The sequence below is a fragment of the Geotrypetes seraphini genome, chromosome 7 (assembly GCF_902459505.1).
Source record: "Geotrypetes seraphini chromosome 7, aGeoSer1.1, whole genome shotgun sequence".
Classification (NCBI taxonomy): domain Eukaryota; kingdom Metazoa; phylum Chordata; class Amphibia; order Gymnophiona; family Dermophiidae; genus Geotrypetes; species Geotrypetes seraphini.
Genome location: NC_047090.1, coordinates 28,856,526 through 28,879,564, shown reverse-complemented (window position 1 = coordinate 28,879,564; position 23,039 = coordinate 28,856,526). Strand labels below are relative to the sequence as shown.

The following is a 23,039-nucleotide window of genomic DNA, read 5'->3' as shown; positions in this document are numbered from 1 at the left end:
AATCTCTTCCTTTTGTAATCCGCCCACAACCGCAAGGTATTGGCAGAATAAAAGAAACTAATGTAATGTAACTTATGCCCTAATGTTACAGTTTTGAGATCTTTTCCTCGTTTAGAAAAAAATATCAACATTTTTTTGCGATTCATGGTAAGATTATAGAGTTTGACACATTAGTGTAGTATAGGGTTACCATATGTCTGGGAAAACCCGGACGGGTCGTCTTTTTAGAGAACTGTCAGGACACCTGGAGGGATTTCCAAAACCTGGCAGCTTGTCCAGGTTTTGGAAATCCCGAGCTCGAAGGCTGCGTCTGGAAGCCTTTTGTGCATGAGCGGCCATCACCGTGATGATGTCATACCCATGCGCGCATGCGCAAAGGCTTCCAAATGCAGCCTTCAAGCTTGGGGAGGTTCGTGTGGGGGTGGGGCTGGAGGAAGTACAGGGCAGGGGCAGAGGCAGAATGGAGCGGGACTGGGGGGAGGCGGAACAGAGCAGGGCCAGGCATCCTCTTCTTTCAAAGAGGAAATCTGGCAACTCAGTAGCATATCATGTTGATTGGAATGCTAGATTACATTAGAATATCATCTTGATTTCTGACATTAATATTTATTAAGATTTTAACCTCTGATACAGGTTTAGCTGAAACATGGCCATAACAGTTTCATTACATGTATAACCTTATTTGGGGAGTAAAGTGGCCTAATGGTTAAAGGGCTGGGATGAAGGCCCTTGTGAACTCCCTGAGGCCTTGGGCAAGTCCTTTAACCCTTCATTGCCTTGGGCCCACACTCTGTAGTCAGTTTGGCTCCAGAGCACATCTGGTCCTCATTTTGATGCATTCTTTCTATTTGTTTGATATTCATTCATGAATAATATAACAAAATAAATATTTTAATTGTTCTAGTTGCTTATTTAATATTATTGGTTCAACTTTCCATTAACTCTGTCCCTTTACCCCCTGCTTCCCCCCCTCCACCCAAGCCCGCCCTCTTTCTTTTTCATTTTAAAGGATATTAAGTGAGAGAAGAGCCATCAATCAGCGAATAGTGTAATTTTTTCAAAACAGGGTCTTTTTTCTTGATCTCTGGAATGAGAGGTTTTCCGTTCTGCAGTACAAAGGAGGTGCTGATCTCGCAGGCCTGCTTTTTGGGCTTGCTGAACGCTTCTTTCTTCGAGTCATCATAGTGACGAAGAATGACTGCTTTGTGAAATCCCTTTTCCTTCAGATCGCATGATTGTTTATTTCTGTCAGAATGGGAGAAAATTGCAAGTAGTCATTCTCAAGGTTTTCCAAGCCCAAAATGCTCCAGGTAAATTGAGCAGGCTTTAATTCCGATACAATTTTATTTCAGCTCCACACAGGGAAGAAACATGGGGTGGGGAAGAGCCGGAATAAGATCACAGTATTAACGAATGGAAGGTTTCAGTTCATACAGAGACTGTTCTGAGGAAGACTCAACCATGGGTACAAAATGTTATATTTCTAAAATCTGACCTCATTCAGGGTATATGTCTGCTTTTCTTACAGCGTTGCAAGCTCATTGCACTCACTTCAATTTTAGGCTCAAATGACAAGATTTATCTACTCATCTCTCCAAGTCCAGGTTAATAGTGAGTTACATACAGGTAGTTAGTGGCATTGTAAGAGGGGGGGGGGAGAGGTGTAGTCTACCCTGGGTGCTGTCTTGCTAAGGGCACAACACCCCTCCTCCTCTCCCCCTCCACCCCCCCCCCCCCCGCTCATCTCCTTGCCACGCATGTATACCATAGGAAAGACCTTAAAACAACCTGGGCCTCAGGGAGGGGAAGGACCACCATTTTGAAAAGGTGGGCCTGCTAGCTGGAGGGAGTAGACATCCCTTCTGGCCAGCCATTGTTAACAAGGGGGAGGGGGCGAAGGTTGTTGGAGACATGGGGGTGTCGGGGTGGGGGTAGTGTGGCAGTGGGAGGGAGTGGGCATCTCTCCCGCTGCTGGGGGAGAAGGTGTCATGGGGGGCGTTGCTTGGTGGCAGGAGGGAGTGGGCATCTCTCCCACTGCGGGGGGAGGGGGTGGATTTAGCGGTGTCGAGTGATTGTGTGACGCGGCAAGAGAGAGTGGGTATCTCTCCTGCCAATCTTTGGATTGTTTTTTTTAAAATTTTAATTTGCATGGGGGGAGGGGGGTCTGAGCTGTCAAACCTTACTTTCCTGTCAGTGCTAGAGCCAATCAGCACTCGATTATAGAGAATCACTCAGAGTGATCATTTTAATATTAACGACCTTGTTGTACTGCATTTGCATGGCAATATCGGAGTCTACTAGAAAACTCAGAGAAGACCTCGGTAAGCCATTTTGATAATCCGTCACTAAAATACATTCACGCTAAATCGGTTGGAACAGATTTATCGAGCACATTAAAGGCAGATTTTGGTTTTGAGAATCTGCCCCTCAGTGTATTGTCTGCTTTGGGTGAATCTCTTCATGAAAAGGCAGTAATAAATCCCAATAAATAAAATGAATGACTATAAACTATGAATTTTTGTAGCACTGAAATCTAGCACATAGCTGTATTAGTCCCTCACATATTATCTGGGAAACAATTCACATAGAAAGCCTCACAAGGAGACGGCATTTACATTGATAGCTGTGCCAACTGTAATCTCTCCACTGCCCAGCGATACATGGCATTCCATTCTCTCTCTTCAGACTCAGGGTCTTTGTTCTGAAATATCCAACCTGCAGAGAGAAACCAAGAAAACATTTAGAATTAGTTTATCTATAAGAATCCCTGAAAGATTTGTCACTGTTGTAAGTGGGCATTAACAAACCAAACCTGGAGTTTGTGCAGGCTGTGAGACATTGCAGTGGACTGGCATCAGAACCCAGGTTCGCAGAGCCAGCTAACACCTAGCTGGTTAAGTGCAATATTCAGCATTTACAAGGGAGTGCTAAAAAGGTCTCAGCCCAACCAACGCACTTCTTAAATTCTGAGCGTTATTTTGCCACTGTAGCTGAAAAGAGTTTTATCTCATTTTGTTAAGTGCCGATTTGCAGAGACAAAATTCTCCGTTTTGACGTTGTTTCAGATCATTGATTGAACCCTATCCACATCATTCTCGTCTTGGTAGGGCTGAGAACTTTTCAGCACCCCCTTGTAGTGTGAAGGCTTTCACTCTCTGGTAACCAGAGCTGAGATTTTAATGTCATAATGCCTCATTCCACCAATAAGAGCCAACCTCATCAGTGATGTCACAATGGCTTGATTGTCCTATACTTTGCTCCCTTTTATTGCATATGAGGGGGTGCTGAAAAGTTCTCAGCCCAATCAACGTCCTAAATTCTGAGCCTTATTTTGCCACTGTACCTGAAGAGAGTGTAAAGTGTCAATTTGCAACATCAAAATTCTATGTTTTGACATTATTTTAAATCATTGATTGAACCATAATCCACATCATTCTCTTCTTGGTTGGGCTGAGAACTTTTCAGCACCCCCTCGTAACTGGCTCTGGGTTGCCACATAAAGAAAGGACTGACTTTTATGTGATCTTATATATGCAATTAACCAATCAAGTGCTGATTCTGCCCTGAACACCTCCAAAATAGCTTCTTTTGGGGTTCGGCGTCAACCAGTTATTTCCAGTGGCACCAGATGGTTAAATGCTGCTGAAAATTAGCAGTTAACCCCAATCAGGTGATTTAACTGACCAGGCATCATTTTTGGCTGGTAAAAATCGCTTTGAATATTGACGCCCATATATTAAGCAAAACATGCATGTGCATGTGTAATTCTAGATCCAAGCTGTGTATTTTCACAGACGATTTGAGAAGTCGGGTGTGTGCTGATCAGGGGAGCAGTAAGAGTTTGACATTATTTTCAGCTTTTCCAGGTTGTAACTTTTACCATTTTCAATCCCTGAAATCTAATTTCTGGTCTAGACCATTTATCATTCGCTAGTGTATCACCTTCAGATCAGTAAATCTTACCTTGTTCCACACACATTCTCGACGACATTGAAAAACTGATGGTCACGTGTAATTGTGGATGCGTAACAGGAACTACATAAACAACAAAGGAAAATACTAATGAATCTGTATCATTTATTTATGTACAGTAATTACACAATGATAGTTTTATTTCATCCTCAACAAACTTCAGGGCTTTTTTTTTTTTAACTAAAATGTGGTAGAATTTTGCAATTACCACACTGTAAGTGCCGAGATCCTGTTTGCTTTTTTGGCCGCCAGCGGACATTGGGCGGTAGGTTTCATCGTGTCATCTACAATGATACCCAGATCCTTTTTTATGCAAAAAGTAATGGCCACTCATTACAATTATGAAATACAATCCTCTTTTGCAAATTAAAACTGAGCTACTACTAATATATCTCATTATCTGTGAGAAAAATCAACAGTACCGGACTGTATAGTATAGTGAATATAAATGTTAATTTTTATCCGACCCTCACGGATACCCTGAAACCCATCCATGGACCCCAGGTTAAGAATCTCTGCTCTAGAGTAACAGAACAAATAACTTAGAGAATGACACAAATTTGTCCCCGTGAGATCTCAATAGTCCCACCCCGTCCCCCATGAGTTCCGTCCCTTGTCCCTGTCCCATTCTTGCAAGCTCATCCTTAACCGCACAAGCCATGAATACTTAAGATTTTAAAATGTTTGAGGCTTGTGCAGATGAGGACGGAGCTAGTAGGAACGGGGTTGTGCATGGAAGTCGTAGCCAAATTCTGTATATGGCACCTTAAGTTGTGCCTGGAAGTTGTAGCCAATTTGTACACACAACTTAATTGGCTAACAAAACGCAATAAGTTATATGCTAACTGCAAGGTACAGAGCTTGCTCCTTTCCTGCCCGTAACTCATCCATGTTACTATGGCTATGCAGTACATGTTTACTACATCTTAATTTCATTCCGAGCTTGCGTTTGTGTAAGCAGAATTAGTTTTGACAGCTGCTGAGCGACGTGACATTAAGCACCATAGTGTGGCTTTGGATACTATTCAAACAAGGTTACAAACGATAAATCATACATATTACTGAAAGTCTCATATGTCATGGTGTCAGCCAGCGTACTGCGCCTATACAGAGAGTTCTCTCTCAGGCAGGCATACTGATTTAGAATTTAGATCACAATGGTGAAAATGCCATGGACAAGACCTGAAAGTCTATTTACATAAGAACTTAAGCTTTGCTATACTGGGACAAACCAAAGACCCATTAAGCCCTGTATCCTCTTTCTCACAGTGGCCAATCCAGGTCCTAAATTACAGTCAAACCTTGGTTTGTGAGCATAATTCGTTCCAGAAGCATGCTTGTAATCCAAAGCACTCGTATATCAAAGCGAATTTCCCCATAGGAAATAATGGAAACTCAAACAGTTTGTTCCACAACCCAAAAACTTTTAATATAAAAATACTGTACATACTCATATTGCAAGACTTCGTTCGTTTAGAACAGTCACTACACTCCCACATCAGAAAGAGAAGAACCATCGGCTCAGTTGTGATATGTATACTGTATGTACTTGTATTGCAAGACATTGCTTGTATATCAAGTTAAAATGTAATAAAATGTTTGGCTTGTCTTGCAAAACACTTGCAAACAAGTTACTGTACTTGCAATCCAAGGTTTTACTGTACTTGGCAAGATCCTAATAGAACAAAAGAGATTTTATGCTGCTTATCCCAGGAATAAGCTGTAGATTTTCCAAATCCATCTTAAAAATGGTTTAGGGAGTTTTAGGAACTTGTCACAAATTTTTTTTAACCAAAATCTCATACTACTCAAAGTTCAGCCATTATAAGGATTCTAGCAGAGAATTTTGACCAATGATTGTGTCTGGATTTCTATTCCTCCACTCTTAAGATACTTAATTTACCTCAGGCCTAGCTGCTTCATCCAGTTTTCTACGTATCATCTGTAATCAATATCAAGACATGCTACAGGGTTCCCGTCCTCCAGAAATAAAAATAGAAAAGGACATCCATTTTAACTATAAACAGCTCCTCTCCGATTCTGCCCCCTATCGCCCCGGCACTAACAGATGAAGGCTGCGGTGGTCACACCAGATTTTCAGGAGTCCTTTGTGGTTAAGTGTTGCTGAAAATCCAGAAATTGGCCACTGACTGCAATTTAAAAAGACAGAAGCCTCTCCTGCCCATTTAACCCCCACCCCCACCCCTTTTACAAACCACGGTAGAGGTTTCTACCGTAGCCTGGAGCGCTAAATGCTTCGACGACCTAAATCATTCTAAATATTGTCCCCCAAAGGCTTTAAGGCTCTCAAACTGCAAATAAAGCCAGAGATCATTTTAAGCTGTTTTAAACTTTCCCAATCTTAAAGAACCTAAGAATCCATCGTGCCCAGCAGTCTGCTCACGCGGCGGACCTTAGGTCAAAGGCCAGTGCCCTGATTGAGTCTAGCCTTACGTGCGTATGTTCCGGTTCAGCAGGAACTTGTCTAACCTTGTTTTCCTTCAGCATAGTATTGCAAGCAATCCTGGTGAAAAAAAATCAAGGAATTCTAGCCCCCCCCCCCCATCACACAATAGATCTTGAACAAACCCAAATAATCAGTTTTATCTTATTTTCAGCTCTTTGGGGCTTTTTATTAAGCTGCGTTAAGTGCTAACAGATGCCTTAAGCAGCTTAAAATGGTGTACCATGCGACACGCTCAGGCGTCCTGTGGTAAGTGCCAAATGCGTGTACGCTAACTGCGCGCTAAAAAATATTTTTTAATTTTTGAGTGAGCATGGCTGGTGCTATGCTAATCAGCACAGCTATATTACCTCATACTAACTAATTAGCACTGGAATAGCATGCGAGCACTTTTAGACCCCGATTATGTAAATGACGCCTAAAATTTAGCTAGACACGCCAGCATAGGCACCTATCTAAGTGCCTGACATAATGGTTTAATAGGGTTCATCGGTGCTAATAATTAAAAATTAGTACCTTCATAATTTAGGTAAATTGCACTTCTTCCCCCCTCCCCCCCCCCCTGCTTTTACAAAACCACGCATATACCCGAATATGTCATGGACATCAGGGGTGTTGTGTTTGGGTTTTTTTTTAACTAAAGTGCGCTAAAATTTACAATTATTCTCTAAAGAGGGATGTTAACACATGGTAACTGCAAATTTTAAGTGACATTTTTTGAAGGCCCTCCCCCCCCTCCTTTTTTGCCAGTAATATGCTAATGCTACTATCAGCGTACAGTACCTGCAAAGATAACGCAGGAGTTCTACATTAGCCAGTTAGTGCATGGTAAGTATAACAGGTCAGATGATCTCTAGATGGTTAACACTTTCACACTCATTCCCTGCCCATACCATGCCTCCTCAGGAAACATGTCTGAAAAATACAGTAATAGGCAAGCTACAGTTTGTACTGTAGCCTGTTACTGTGTGCTAACCATGTGTTAAATGCCTAACACCCTTTAGTAAGAGGATTCCTTCTGAAACCCTGCAATTATGGCTGCTAGGGATCACCAACAGCATTGCAGGCCTACATTTAACATGTCTGTCTTGTGCCTACGGAGACATGTAGGAACACTTAAGCATGCCCAAAGCAACTTATGAATAAAACCATGCTCACACCCTGCCTTGGGCATGCTTAAGCATCCCTATGCAATTCTGTACACACGCTATAGACACCTGCACTGTAGGTATTCGTCCTCGCTCAATTTATTTCTAAATATGTGCATCCCGATTGGCTGTCCCTTGTCCCTATCCCATTCCTGCAAGCTCTGCCTTAACCGCACAAACCTTGAATACTTAAGATTTTAAAGGGTTTGAGGCTTGTGCAGACGAGGACGGAGCTTGCAGGGGCAGGAAAAGAACTTGTGGGAACGGGAAGGGAAAATGAGTTCCTGTGGGGACGGGGAAATGTTTGTCCCCGTGTCATTCTCTACTTCTAACCTCTTCCCTTCCCTAGCCCCTTTCCACTCCCAATGTTCAGCATCTCTCTTTCTCTGCCCCTTCCAAAGTGGCAAAATTTGGGAGGCAGCTCTAGTGCAGCAGTCACGAAAAAAGATGCAGTGAAGTTGATGCAGAACCTTGATCACCTATGCAACTCAAAGTCTGCCACATCCCACTACCTCCAAAGCAGGCAGTTCAGAGCATCAGACCAAGAGCATGTACACGTGAACAAGGCTCCATGCCGGCCACGCTGAGTCTTGTTTAGAGATGACTGTTGTGCCAGTGCTGCCCCCCCCCCAAAAAAAAAAAAAATTATGTAGCCCTAGAGGGATGTCACATTTACTCTAATGGTCAGACCAGCCCCATGTGGCATCCCTAGCTCTGGCTGATTTCATGAGCAGAATCTGTGCTCAACTATCTGACCTGGGTCCCCCACACAGCAACAAACAACACTGACAGGAGGTCATCATATCGACCTCATTCTTCCTTGATGGAAACTTAATACAACAGAAAACCCAAAAAACTCTGTGGAGTGACGATGTTCCTAAATGGACTTTATTTGAAAGTATCAAAGTTCCAAAGGTACACTAAAATCATCCACATAAGAACTTTAAAGGACCTAGTCCGCTAGGGATACAGGACCCAACACGGACGGTCCGCGTTTCGACAAAAAGGTGAGTACGTGGGAAACAATTGTGTGGTGAGCCGGAAGTGAGACACTGCTTGCATTGCAAATGCAAGCAGTGTCTCACTTCCGGCTCACCACACAATTGTTTCCCACATACTCACCTCTATAGGACCCCTGAAGAAGACTTTTTGTCGAAACGCAGACGGTGTTGGTCCTGTATCCCTAGCGGACTAGGTCCTTTAAGGCTCTTATGTGGATGATTTACTTTTATGTGGATGGAATTATTTTATTTGGATGATTTTAGTGTACCTTTGGAACTTTGATACTTTCAAATGAAGTCCATTTAGGAACATCGTCACTCCACAGAGTTTTTTTGGTTTTCTCTGGATTTTCTTCTTTTTGGGGATATTTTGGGGTCAATTCCTTTTGTTTTTTAACTTAATACAACAAGCATAAAACCCACCTAGATAGAGAATGGGATTTGCTGGTGTGCATTAGAAAATAATTAATAGAGAAGTAGCATTTCAGTGAAGGGAGTTAGCTGGGCCTTGGTAGACAGAGATTGCAGTGGTTTGTGAACAGAATATCTGATTTCAGTTTTACTCTCACCTTTGTTTCCAGGAGGCTTGTTAGGTGCAGCTTCCCTGTTCTTTTCCTTGGTGTTCTCTGCTTGTGTCGCACACTTCTTATTTTTATTGTTTTTTACTTTTTTCACTTTCTCAGTGATAGCGACCTCAGAACCGGCTGGCTTGTCACCCTGTTCCTGGGCTCCTGCTTTCGTACCACAGTCCACTGGTGCCCGCCAGTGCTTTTTAGGATACACGGCACCTTCTGTGAGCTCTTTCCAGCTCTGGTTCAGCACATTTACTAGCCCCTGGGGGAGACTCATCTCATACGGAGAAAAAAAATCCAACAGATTCCCAAGTTCACAGAGCAAGGTCGGTGCGGTGTATTTATATTCATCAAACGGACTCATCTGAAGGTCTTCATTAGATGGAGGAACCTGGGAGAGCTTAGGATCCTCCACTTCATCTTTCATCATGGTGGAAGTAAGTATTTCAGGTACAACGGCAAGCTTCTCTTTTCCTGCTGCATCATCTTTCAGCAAAACCTCTTCATTTTTTTCACCCATATGTCCAGCTTTTTGCTTTTTACTTAGACTGAGGGGAAAACAGAATGCAATTCTTAGTTATCAAGTCTCGTTATTACTGTTGCTGAATGGACACTGCCGAGAGCTAGTCTGCTTAGAACATAGCAAATGATAGCAGATAAAGACCAGTATGACTCATCTACCTTGTCCATTACATTGCATAAAAATATATTTCTAGACCCGGGCCTGAGCAGGAGTCCTCCACCCACAGTCTCACCAATAGAGGGTGCTGTTTTACTGTCACATTTTTCAATTGTGAGGGACATGCAAGTTCTGCAGGACTCCAGGGAACATACCTGTCCTTAGCGACTGAAAATATTCCACCCCCTAGTGGTAGCAATGCAGCTGGAGGACACCTGCTCAGCTTAGAGGGAACACTTGTACTGTCCGCAATACCTTCTAGATCGATGCAGTTTACATCATCAAGAGACTGTACATCACAGTGAAATACAAGAGAAATCTCATCTTCCTTACTTTCCTAAGAATTTTACAAAAAGAGATGTCTTTAATATTTTTTGGAAATGCATATATGATATCGAAGAAGCAAACAAAATATGACGTTCCGAATCCCAACTAGCAGCCTGATATGCAATTGTTCGATGCAAAAATTTCTTGTAAAGACATCCTCGTACTGGAGGGAACACAAACAATGAAGTTATCCCTAGTGGACAAACCGCCTTAAACATTGTAAATTGTTCTAGTAAATAACCAGTAAAGCGGCTAGAGTTGTACCTGCTGCTCTGTGCACATTACACTCTTCTATGCTCTTGTTTGGGGTTAAACCTGCTACATTTGTTGGAAAAAAATATTTTTTGCTTACCTGTAACAGGTATTTCCATAGACAGCAAGACGGTCAAGCACACAAGTGGGTGACATCATCCCATGGTACCGGGCAGGGCCAGTGCTGGTCAAGATGGGGCCTAGGGCAAACGCTAGGGAGGGGGCCCTGAAGCTTGCTTGTAGCCTGCAGGTTTGAGGCCCCATGTGACAGGGGGCCCAGGGCAATTGCCCTGTTTGCCCTCCCCTAATGCTGGCCCTGGCACCTGGACAGAACCGAGCTCAGAACTAAACGTAATTGGCTTTTTTTCACCGTTCCTCAGCTCCTCAGTTAGTTCAAAAGCTGTAGAAAGAAAACAACTTGTGTGTCTTCTCAATCTTGCTGTCTATATCTGTTACAGGTAACATAGTAGATGGCGGCAGATAAAGACCTAAGTGGTCCTTCCAGTTTGACTTTACAGTTGTAAGGGTGTGATACTTGCAGGCATGGTAGATGGGATTAGTCTCTGGCTTCTTTGTCCCATTCAAGCAGCCTATCTTCTTGTTAAACAATTCAGTCTGGCTGAATGATTAATGTATGTGAATTCTGTGCAGGAGCACAGAATTCTGCATCCAGAGTCAGATAATTTCCCATAGGCCTTTGCAGACATTAGTTATGCCAACTGAAAATGCTGTTTGCTAGCAATAGCTATGCTGACAACAGTCACACTCATTATTAATTCATATATCACATTGCATGCATATACTTGATCCCGATCTTTTTTTTGCCACAAATGACCTTTCTCAATTTGCAGTAGGCATGTGTACAAGAAAAAAAACTTTTTTTTCATTTTTCATTTCAGTTCCAATTTGTGGAAGTCTTTTTTTTGTAATGTTTTGTAGCATTTCTTTTGTTTTAGCGTGCAAAATCTTTTCAGTATTGCTAGCATATATACTGTCTAAAACTAAACGGTTTACATAGCTTACATACACAGTGTTAAAATGGCAACAGAATAAAAACAAATTAATAATAAAATACTCATCTAACAAAAGTAAGGTTACATACAATCCTCAAGAAAATAGCATAGAGTGGATAGCAGGGCTCTTGGATAATTCATCAGTTTTAGCCAAGTTAACTAAAAAAAAAAAGAGGCAGCTACGAAAAGCTGCGTCTGAAGTAATTTTCTGAACCTACCCTTTTCACAGCAGTTTCATATTTGGCCCACTAAGGAGTTCCAGAACTTAACTCCTGCACAACAAAAGGTCCTTTGTTATTTTGTATTCAAAATGACAGAAAATTGTCATTTAAATGACTACATATCCCTAATTTATAGCTGGGAGGGCCAGTGCAACCAGCCGTTGAAAGTTCCTCTCTTTTGCATCTAAACTAAACTTTAAGTTTGTATACCGCATCATCTCCATAAAGATAGAGCTCGGCACGGTTTACAGGTAATTCAATAAATGAGGGAATGGCATAATAAGAAATTAGAGGTTATGAAGAGGATAGCTAGCTTTACATTTTAAATAGATAGCTTTTGTAGAAAAGCCAGGTTTTCAGATGCTTTCGGAATAATTGGAATGAGCCTAGGTTCCGCATCTATAAAGTTCTAGGTTCTACCTCTGCTGCCCCCACCCAAAGAGTCGAAGAGAACCAAACCCAGGTGTCCCACAGTGCCAGTGAGCCCTAGCGCTATGCTACACTTTTAGCCCAGTAAAATATCTCGGAGCCTTTAAAATTCCAGTTTGCTTTGAAAAGTGTATGACCGAACCGCCACTTAGACACACAAAAGTACCCATTAACTATTTGGATAATAGATATAACATTGTAAAACATTTGTCAGAAATTATCAAAAAAGCAATGTTCACAAATTAGTATTTTTTTTAAAGATTTAACTACTACCTAATCAGGATATAGAATTACCCCCATCCCTCAGTCACCTTTACCTGTTAATAATAGCAGCAAGGCGAGGGTTAACATTCATGGTCTTTACATCAAAAGGTAGCTCCTCTGGCATTTTCTTGACCCGCTTACTTTTCCTGGTCTTGGTCTGAAATATACAAAATCGAGGACATCTCATCAAACAGCTGATGATCAGCAACTACTGCCCTGATCTCTTTACTGGGTAGGCTGGAGAGACCAGGCCTGTCATTATTTGCATTCATTTATTCCAATGCCGTGAAGTTAATAGGTAAAATTAATAATAATAAAAAAAATACCTGGTCGTGGAAAAACAGAGGTCCGGGAATCAGAGTTGACGCCGTCATTGTTTCAGGTGATGTCTATAGATCCTGGAGAGGAATCTGCCAGGGGAGACCAAGAAACTTCCCAATAAGAAATTAAACACACACATAGTTCAAAATGATCGTTGCTGGTCTGTCCTGCCACTATATGTAAAATACACTGACTGAAGATCATTTATTTGGCACAAGGTTCAGACTAACGAGCAAACAGCAAAGCCGATTGAATACCCCGAAGAAGAAGAAACCGGAACCGCTTCAAACTTGCTGCAAATCTTTTCCAGCTAGGAGAACCTAAGGCCGGACCTAAGTCTCTCTCCTTCCGTTTGTTTTCAACCTTTCACTCTCTTCCCCCAACTAAAGCGCTCCCATAGAAGCAAAGGGCAGAAAAGTTGCAAATTGCGCGGGAAACGACCGCTTTTCAGCTGCCCTTCCCAATTTAGAAGCAGTCCTTCTAGGAAATCCAGTGCCAGAGGCTTCCAGATAAACTTGACTAAGCTTAACATGCTAATGTCGGTTTGAAAAGTTCTCTGTAATGTTGCTGTCTGCACACAGTCTCTTCCCCTGTAAACCGCTTTGAACTGCTTGTGGTATGGCGGTATATGAAAATAAAGGTATTATTTTACCGAAGAACACCCACCAGCCTGTCTCTTTTGGAAAGTGCTGCCAAGTGTCTCCTCTGGGAGAGTGTCAGGGTCAGAGTGACTCTCTTTGCAGCTACAGTTTGAGGGCAGGTTGCTTAGTTACCTTCTGCTTTCAAATGCATTGCAGAGGCCAGTTCCTTATTTTCCGATTTCTTATTGGAGGGAAAGGAAGAAATCAACACCCCCCCTCCCCATCTACACTTCCCAATTCCCAAATGCAAGCTGAATACCATATATACAGTAGTTAACACTTTTAAGAATGAGGCACAAATAATTAATTTACGGCCTTTTGAAAACTTTTTACTAAAGATTCCTTCCCAAGGATTGTCAGCAAGGCGACTGAGACGTCCCAACCCAGATCTCCCTTGTTCAGCATTAACTAAAATATGGAACAAGGTGAAAACAGGATTTCCAGGATCCTCATTGAATAGTACTGAGATGTAGAACTTTACTGCATTCTAAAGTCCATATTTATGATGTCTGTATTTTAAGGTGGGGGTTTTTTAGGCTGCTAATTTTTCTATTAGCACGCTGGACTTGCAAAAAAGTAACATGGGACTCTTACTGCCTCCTATATAGGGGGGCGCACAAGTGCTCCCACATTAAAGGACTCGTTTACAAAGCTGTGGTAAGCACTAATGCAGGGGTGTCAAAGTCCCTGCTCGAGGGCCGCAATCCAGTCGGGTTTTCAGGATTTCCCCCATGAATATGCATGATATCTATTTGCATGCACTGCTTTCATTGTATGCTAATAGATCTCATACATATTCATTGGGGAAATCCTGAAAACCCGACTGGATTGCGGCCCTCGAGCAGAACGAGACTTGGGGGTAATCGTCAGTGAGGACATGAAGTCTGCCAATCAAGTGGAGCAGGCTTCGTCCAAGGCAAGACAAATCATGGGATACATACGAAGGGGTTTCGTCAGTCGTAAGGCGGAAGTCATTATGCCATTGTATAGATCCATGGTGAGGCCCCACCTGGAATACTGTGTGCAATTCTGGAGGCCGCATTACCGCAAGGATGTGCTGAGACTGGAGTCGGTGCAAAGAATGGCCACCCGGATGGTCTCGGGACTCAAGGATCTACCATACGAAAAACGGCTTGACAGATTACAGCTATACTCGCTCGAGGAGCGCAGAGAGAGGGGAGACATGATCGAGACGTTCAAGTATCTTACGGGCCGCATCGAGGCGGAGGAAGATATCTTCTTTTTCAAGGGTCCCACGACAACAAGAGGGCATCCGTTGAAAATCAAGGGCGGGAAACTACGAGGTGACACCAGGAAATTCTTTTTCACTGAAAGAGTGGTTGATCGTTGGAATAGTCTTCCACTGCAGGTGATTGAGGCCAGCAGCGTGCCTGATTTTAAGGCCAAATGGGATCGGCACATGGGATCTATTCACAGGGCAAAGGTAGGGGAGGGACATTAAGGTGGGCAGATTAGATGGGCCGTGGGCCCTTATCTGCCGTCTATTTCTATGTTTCTATGACTTTGACACCCCTGGGTTAATGTGTGATTTAGTACCTGAGCTCTTGCTGCCTATAAGGCTGCCCAAGTCCGGTCCTCGAGATCTACTGGCAGGTCAGGTTTTCAGGATATCCACAATAAACATGCATGAGAGAGAGATTTGCATACCAAGAAGGCAGTGCAGGCAAATCTCTCTCATGCATATTCATTGTGGATATCCTGAAAACTTGGCCTGCCAGTAGATCTCGAGGACCTGACTTGGGCAGCCCTGGCCTACATATTAAGTTGCAATATGGACTCGCATGCTAATAGTCATGCGCAAATGGCCATTAATAAGGAAGATATAAAAAGCAGTCATTTTACCCTGGTTGTAAAAATGGCCTTAGCACATTTATTTATTTAATTCATTTTCTAGCCCTCTGTCCCAAAAGAACTCAGAACGGGTTACAGCCCTGTCCTGGAGGACCACCAGCCAATCGGGTTTTCGGGATAGCCCTAATAAATATGCATGAGACAGATTTGCATATAATGGAGGTGACAGGCATGCAAATCTGCTCCATGCATATTCATTAGGGCTATCTCAAACACCCGACTGGCTGGTGGTCCTCCAGGACAGGGTTGGGACCCACTGGGTTACAGGTTTAACATACATAATATCTGTACAAGTTTACGATACAAATTTTTATCCTAACTTGATACGTGCTAGGAGCTAATAATAATATACAGTTTACTGGTTAAAATTTGCTATGGTTGTCCTTACGATGCAAGGTCTCCAGTCCAAGTTATACCTAATTTGACACACAGTGTATGATACAAGTTATCCTTATGTGACACATACTGGTTCTGGTACCAATATACATCTTTTTGTAGTCGATCGGTCAAGGGTAGGGGTTTAGGTTAAGAGGTATGTCTTTATTGCTTTTCAGGAAATTCCACAGTACTGAAACCGTCCTCCTTGACATCGTCGACGACTGCTGGAAACTTGTGGACAAGGGTAATGATGTCCTTCTGGGCTGCTGGATCTCAGCGCGGCCTTCGACACTACTGATCATCCTCTCCTCAATGAGCGGCTCTCTGAAATAGGAATCAGAGATATTGCGCTATGATGTTTCTCCTCTTTCCTAAATGACCCATCTAAGGGTGTGCTTGGGCCTCCTCCAGAACTGCAGCACTCCTTTAAATGACTGGCAGGGATTCCAAAGCCCTGCCAGCCAGTTCCTGAGATGCTTCCCTCCTCCTTGCACTGCTTTTTTTTTTTTAATGCAGAAGCCAGCAGTGTGCCTGAGCATGCATGAGAAGTCTCGGTAATGGCTGGAGGCACCCCACCAACTTCTGCATTAAAGCAGTGCCAGGAGGAGGAGCGTGGCTATTTGACAACTGGTTGGCAGGACTTCAGCATCGCCACCAGCAAAGGTATCTTTAGCATACACACGTGTGGGGGCGGGAGCGGAGGAATGTGTTGCCCCCCCCAAGTCCACCCTGGGCACCTCCAAAATCGGAGGGCTGTGTCCCTGGTTGCATGTTATGGTGCTCTTAGTAGGCCCACTTAGGTCAGTCATTGACATGTCATAAATAGGTGCATCTAACTTTTGGCCTGTCCATGCCGCTTTGCCCTAATCCTCTATAATAAAACCCTTATCGCGCTTACGTAGTTGAAACTTCTTGCGGTCGTGATCCCTGATCTGTGGCTCCGTGTCACTGCATACACAGTAGGAGCCTTTGGCGGTTTGCGACGCGTGCAGCGGTTTCTCCAGCAACGTTTCTGCCCCGATCTCTGATGCCGGCTGACTTCTGACAACACCTCGCCTTCTCACCCCCGGACCAGCAGTGGCAGCAGCCGTGGGGCATTTGCTAGGCCGGCCCACTTCGATAATGTGAAGTGGGCCAGCCTAGCAAAAGCCCTGAGGCTGCTTGGCCTAGCAGATGCTGGACAGTGAGCAGGTAAGGGAGAAGGGCTACTGCTGAACAGAGGAAGCAGGGAAGGGGTAAAAGGAACGGAGATGGGCTACTGCTGGACAGGGAGAGCAAGGAAGAGGTGCTGCTGGACAGGGGCGAGGTAACAGGATGGACAGGGGGGAGGTAACAGGAAGGGAGGCCTACTGCTGGGCATGGGGAGAAGGGAAGAGGTGCTGCTAGACAGGGGGGGAGGTGAAAGGGAGAAGGCCTAATGCTGGACAGGGGGAGGTAAAAGTAAGGGAGAAGGGAAAACAGACAGGGGGCAGAGAGAAAGAAAGAAATGCCTAAGTCTACACATCTATTCTAGCACTCGTTAATGTAACGGGCTATAAAACTAGTATTATATAAAGGCTTAGGTGTGCCCTTAAGCTATTACAGAATTGGGGCAAATTGTGCCACTGTATGGTGCCTATAATGAGGTATCAGCTTATGAAATTGCTGCCAAAGCTGAACCAAACGGAGGGTTTGCCTGGGTCTGATGCCCTTGCACCGGTCCTCCTGGGTAGAGGTCTAACTAAAGCTGTACCAAATATTCATATTTTATTCCATTTGGCTCCAACTAGCGTTCCGAATACATTATTCATATTTGGCCAAAGTGATTTAAATTTGAATACAGTCTAAATAATTTGGGGCTTTACTGTGCTAAATCCTCCCGAAATAAACACTCGATTTCTGATTTCATGTTGTTTCTTTTATTATTTGCTAAGATTGTTTATTCTGAGCTTCTACACCCCTCCCCCTCGACTTTGCACCCTCTGGTTTCACTTGTTTGTTAACTTCTACTCTCCACCTCCCTACTTGGACCGGGAGCAGTGCAGAAGGCACTCAGGGTGTGGGAGCGTGCTCCACCCCTCCTCCCCGACTTTGCACCGTCGGGTCTTGCTCAACTGCTACTCTCAACCGTAGCTGTCATTCCCAACTGTTACGCCCAACCACAGTTTTCACTCCCAACATATACTCACACACCACCAAGACTCTCTACACTCTATAGCATCTACACTAAAGTAATTCTTACTCCTACCCATCCAGGTATAACACAAGAAGAACAACTTTCTCACAGCTAACCACCCACCTCACTATCCCCCCCCCAAATGAAGCTAATCACACAAACACATACCCTGGCCACCCTACTGATAATCCTCCTCATTACCAGTTGGAAAGCAGTAGCAAACAACTTACCAGCCCCACCCACATGCTCCCCTGCAAACAAAATCCAACACCACAACAGGAGAACCCCAATAGTTAGAAGCTCAAACCATCAAACCAGCGCTCAACATCCCATCACCTAAGCCTTGAGAAGAAGACCACCTCCCAAGACCAAACCTCAGCCTCCTCGTAAAACACTCATCTACCCTGAAACGACTCACAATTTCCGAACAGATATCACCACCCTAACATGTGCCTACTTAAACATCAGAGCCTTGGGACCTAAAATAGAACACATAAAAAACTGGATAAAAACCGAAAACCTAGCCTGCCTTTTCCTCACAGAAACCTGGTTAACCTCAGATGCAGATCCTAGAATAACAGAAGTTTGACCTCAGGGATACAAAATAACAGTGATCTACAGAGAGAAAAAAAGAGGAGGAGGACTAGCAATCTTAATCAAGGACTCCCTAACCCTAAATATACTCGATAAAACATCCACCCCACAAATGGACTTCCTTGCCTGTCATCTTTCAAGCACCACTCTAAAAAATTCACTAAACTGCATGCTCTGCTACATAACACCAGGAAACTGGACCACAGTAAGACCTGAATTTGAAAACCTCATATACCAAAACTCATTAACAGCAGAATACAACCTCATCCTAGGAGACCTAAATATACACCTTGAAGACCAAGCATCCAAACCAGCAGAAAACTGTCTATCATTTCTCAATGCCTTATCCTTCCAAATCCTAAACCCTCAAATCACGCATGAAAAAGGACACCAACTTGACATCGCAGCCTTCATGACCCATCAACCATCCTCCCCAGAAATTCAAACACCTATTGGAACCTGGTCCCCATCCCTCTGGTCAGACCACTACACATACACATTCAACATCAACTGGACCAAGAACAAAACCATACCTAAACCCAAAAAAATAACTTACACGTCACGCAAACACATCGAACCCCCCCCCCAAATTCTGGACAAAAATAGATGAAACAATCCAGGACTGTGACTCCAAGGACTTCATCTCACAGTGGAACAATCTGACTACCAATATCCTTGATGAACTAGCTCCACTACAAACCAAAACTTGAATCAGCAGAAGATCAGATCAATGGTCTGACAATGAACTACTCCTACTTAAAAGACAATGCAGACGACTAGAAAGAAAATGGAGAAAAACTAATCTAGATCACACGAAAACCGCCTGGAAAAAAACAATACAAAATACTACTACAGGACAAGAGAAAAACACATTACACTAATCCAATAGGCACAGAAACCCAAGATACCAAAATACTATTCCAAATATTAAAAGACCTAACAGACACCAAACCCTACATGACCACTAACAATACCCCACCCCCCTCAGTCACCCTCTTAGCAGAACACTTCAAGAACAAAATTACAAATGCCAGAGCCACCCTCAATTGTACCCCATCCCACCTAAACGAACTCACAATTCTTCCCACAGATAAAGAATCAACTGCAGCTGACAGAACATAGTCTCGATTCCCCAGCAATGGTCTGAATTCAAAAAACTCTACAAAAAGTACAGCCACGCATCCTGTGACCTTAACCACTGCCCATCATATCTCCTTACAGCTTCCAGCACAAAATTCTGTACTCTACTTCTGCAATGGATACAAACCATGCTCACTGATGGCCTTTTCCCAACCGACCTCAGCGAAATCATCATCACCCCAATCCAAAAAGATCCAAAAGGACCAACAGACCAACCATCCAACTACAGACCTATTGTCTCATTACCTCTATATGTCAAACTGACAGAAGAACTAGTAGCCAAACACCTCACCAACTATCTGGATGACCATAATATACTTCACTCCACGCAATCAGATCCAACTTCAGCAGAGACATTACTAGGCTCCCTGATTGACACAGCCAGACAACACGTCAGCACAGGAAAAAAAATGCTTCTCATACAACTAGACCTTACCGCAGCATTTGATCTGGTAGTCCATAACTGCAAATCTTGGATGCAATAGGCATCTCAGATAAAGTATACTCTTGGTTTGAAGGCTTCCTAAAATCCAGAACATACAGAGTAAAATCAGATAAAGAAAAATCTGAACCTTGGTCCAACCCTTGCGGCGTACCACAAGGATCCCCACTAACCCCTACTCTCTTCAACCTATACACTGCATCTCTCGGAACATACCTAGATAATCTAGGCATCACCACCTACAGTTATACAGATGACATTACCATTGTCATATCTTTTGATCAACCAAAGACCGCCATGACAAACATACTACACCGAATACTAGAAACAGTAGCAACCTGGATGAAAGATCACAAACTGAAATTCAACACAGACAAAACTAAATTCATCCTCCTCGAAAACAACAAAGTCCCAACCATAACCAATATAGAAATTAACACAATCAACTATCCCATTCAAACTACCATAAAACTACTAGAAATGACTATAGACCGATGCTGCACCATGCAACCACAAATAAATAAAACAATACAGAAATCCTTCACAGTGATGAGAAACCTAAGACAAGTCAGGAAATTCTTCGAAAAAACACAATTCTAGCTTATAGTACAATCCCTAATACTAAGTCTACCAGATTACTGCAACATCCTCTACCTCCCCTGCCCTGCTACAATGACTAAACAACTACAAACAATCCAAAATACAGCTCTGAGACTCATCTACTCATTGAGAAAACACGACCATATTACAACTCACATTGGCTACCAGTCCAAGAAAGAATACTATTTAAATTCTACTGTATGTTATTTAAAGCCTTAAACGGAGACAGCCCAACCTACCTGAACAACCGCCTCATCCAATCCACCTCAATCAGATATAGAAAAACACACACCCCATTCACACACCCCTCGATCAAAGAAGTAAAACGGAAAAAACTATACGATGGCCTCCTGGCCACTCAAGCAGCTAAACTAGATAACCAAATCTCCAGTCTACTGATAACGACGCCAGACTACAAGACGTTCAGAAAAGAAATAAAAACTATACTCTTCAAGAAATTCCTGAAACAGCCATAACTTCAGAAAAGAAATAAAAACTACAATCTTCAAGAAATTCCTGAAACAGCCTTAACTTCAAACTTACCGTACTTCCCCCCTCCCTCTTCCCGCCACACTGAAACTACATAACCTACTCTTTACCTCTCTAGAAAGGACAAATGTTCTTCCATTGTAACCCTCCGTTTTTTTAATCTCTTTTGTAACCCACCTTGAACCACAAGATAATGGTGGAATAGAAATCTCTGATGTAATGTAATATACCGCTACTAATGACTGGGGAGTCAATTCATGAGCTTCTGCGAGGTGTTACAATACATGGGCTCTATACAGAGTTAGAGGCTTCTGTAGCAGTGTTACAAAACAAAGTTATTAATACCGGCATAATTATGCCATAATCAATTATCCTACTTACTAGTTTTTAAGCCCGTTACATTAACGGGTGCTAGAATAGAGTGTGTCTGTCTTTCTTTCTTTCTCTCTCTCTTCTGCCCCCTCCCCTGGTCCAAGATCTTGCCCCATTTCTTCCTCTTCCCTTTGATCAAGGTCTCTCCCTACCCCTTAAGATGCATTATCTCTCACCTTCCAATCCTGGCCCCCGTAATTTAGCATAGCTGTCTCATTACCGTCACAGCTCCAGCATCTTTTCCCCTGTCCATTTTTTTTCGCCATGTCTTTCTTTGGTTAATCCTCTTCCCTCAGGTAAAAGATCGGCCCTCTCCCTTGCTCTTCCCTCAATTTCTCTCCATTGTGGTTGAGTATTTCATACCCTCTTCCCCCCCTCCCCTTCTGTGGGTCTGGCGCCTCATCCTTACATTGTCCGCTCCCCGCCGGTATGCAGGTCGGCGAGTCACCGGCAGAACCAGCAAAATATAGGCTGCTTCTGGGCCTTTGACATGTTCTGCTTCCATGTTGCAATTTACTGTGGCTGAGGCACTGGAAGCATGTAAGAGGGGCCGCAGCTGTTCCTCCTCGCCTGCCTTTGTGTCCCCATGCTGCTGGGCGGCAGTACCAACCTGGATCTGCACTTTGTGGGCCTCGAGGCCGAAGTGGTGCTCAACCTCTCTCTGGGGGCGGACTGGACACGAAATTCACGGTGCTGGAAAGGCTCTGGATGCGAGCTGCTAAGGCTGCGGCCGCCCGGAGACTGCGCTTGGCTGCCCAGGAACCCCGTTACATTCTCGGTACACCTGAGTGGTGGCGGAGCCAGCACTGCGCTGCACCTGCGCCTCCAGGTCCACATGCACGGCCTGCACTGCACACTCCAAGGAGGGGAGCAGAAGGAACGGTGGCGGCAACAGCGGTTTGTTTGGCGGGGTGGGAGGGGGGAGTCGCCGGCGTGTTCCCTGCCTCCGTGTTCCAAAATTGAATACGGCCAGGGAAGGACACAGCACGCTGCAGGAATTATAAAATCCTAAGTGCACATACGCGCTTAGGGTTTTATTATAGAGGATGTTACCGGCACATCAATCATTCTACTTATATGCATATGTTTATACCAAATCAATCATCCTACATATATTTACATATAAAACTAGGGGGGTCCTTTTACTAAGGCACGCTAGCTGTTTTAGCGCATGCTAAATATTAGCGCGCGATAAACACTAACGCGTCCATAGACTATAATGGACTCATTAGCGTTTAGCGTAAAATGCGTAGGAAAATGCATCAGTAAATAAAAAAGTTTCTTAAAAATATTGAGAGATGTCTGAAGTCTGAGGTGACTTGGAAGAAGGTTCCATAATTCTGGACCCTGAACAGAGAAAACTGAATTACATATACAGTAGAATCGAGGAATATTTATCTAAAGGTAAGAACTACTAGGCAATTTTGATTGAGAGATCTTAAGAGTTTGAGGCGGAGTAAAGGGTGTTAAGAATTTACTGAGAAATAATGGGGTATCTGTAGAACAGATCTCCCATATGAAGAACGTCTGAGCAGGCTGCGCTTATATTCTCTTGAAGAGCGCAGAGAAAGGGGGGACATGAAAAAAACATTCAAATACATCACGGGCCACACTGAGGTGGAGGAAGAAATCTTTTTTCTTACCGGTCACACAACGACTAGAGGACATCCGCTAAAGCTCAGAGGGGGAAGAT

General features: G+C 43.5%; 1 protein-coding gene across 5 annotated transcripts in view; it reads right to left on the bottom strand.

The window, feature by feature from the left end:
- The window catches only part of C7H3orf20 (chromosome 7 C3orf20 homolog), a 90,421-nt gene extending 77,026 nt beyond the window's left edge, over positions 1-13,395 (bottom strand). For 4 of the 5 annotated variants that reach the window (XR_004540190.1, XR_004540189.1, XM_033953079.1 and 1 more), the window contains exons 1-6: positions 12,669-13,025; positions 12,396-12,499; positions 9,155-9,705; positions 3,964-4,035; positions 2,616-2,715; positions 1,015-1,245 (exon numbers count right to left, since the gene is read on the bottom strand). Coding sequence is in view for 3 of the 5 variants with exons in the window: in XM_033953079.1 (XP_033808970.1) it covers positions 1,015-1,245; positions 2,616-2,715; positions 3,964-4,035; positions 9,155-9,705; positions 12,396-12,499; positions 12,669-12,716 (1,106 nt within the window). In the remaining 2 variants the exon portion in view is untranslated. Of the gene's footprint in view, positions 1-1,014; positions 1,246-2,615; positions 2,716-3,963; positions 4,036-9,154; positions 9,706-12,395; positions 12,500-12,668; positions 13,026-13,329 lie in introns of those variants that run through there. The other variant, XM_033953078.1, reaches the window with a different exon arrangement.
- Between the last annotated feature and the right edge of the window lie 9,644 nt (positions 13,396-23,039).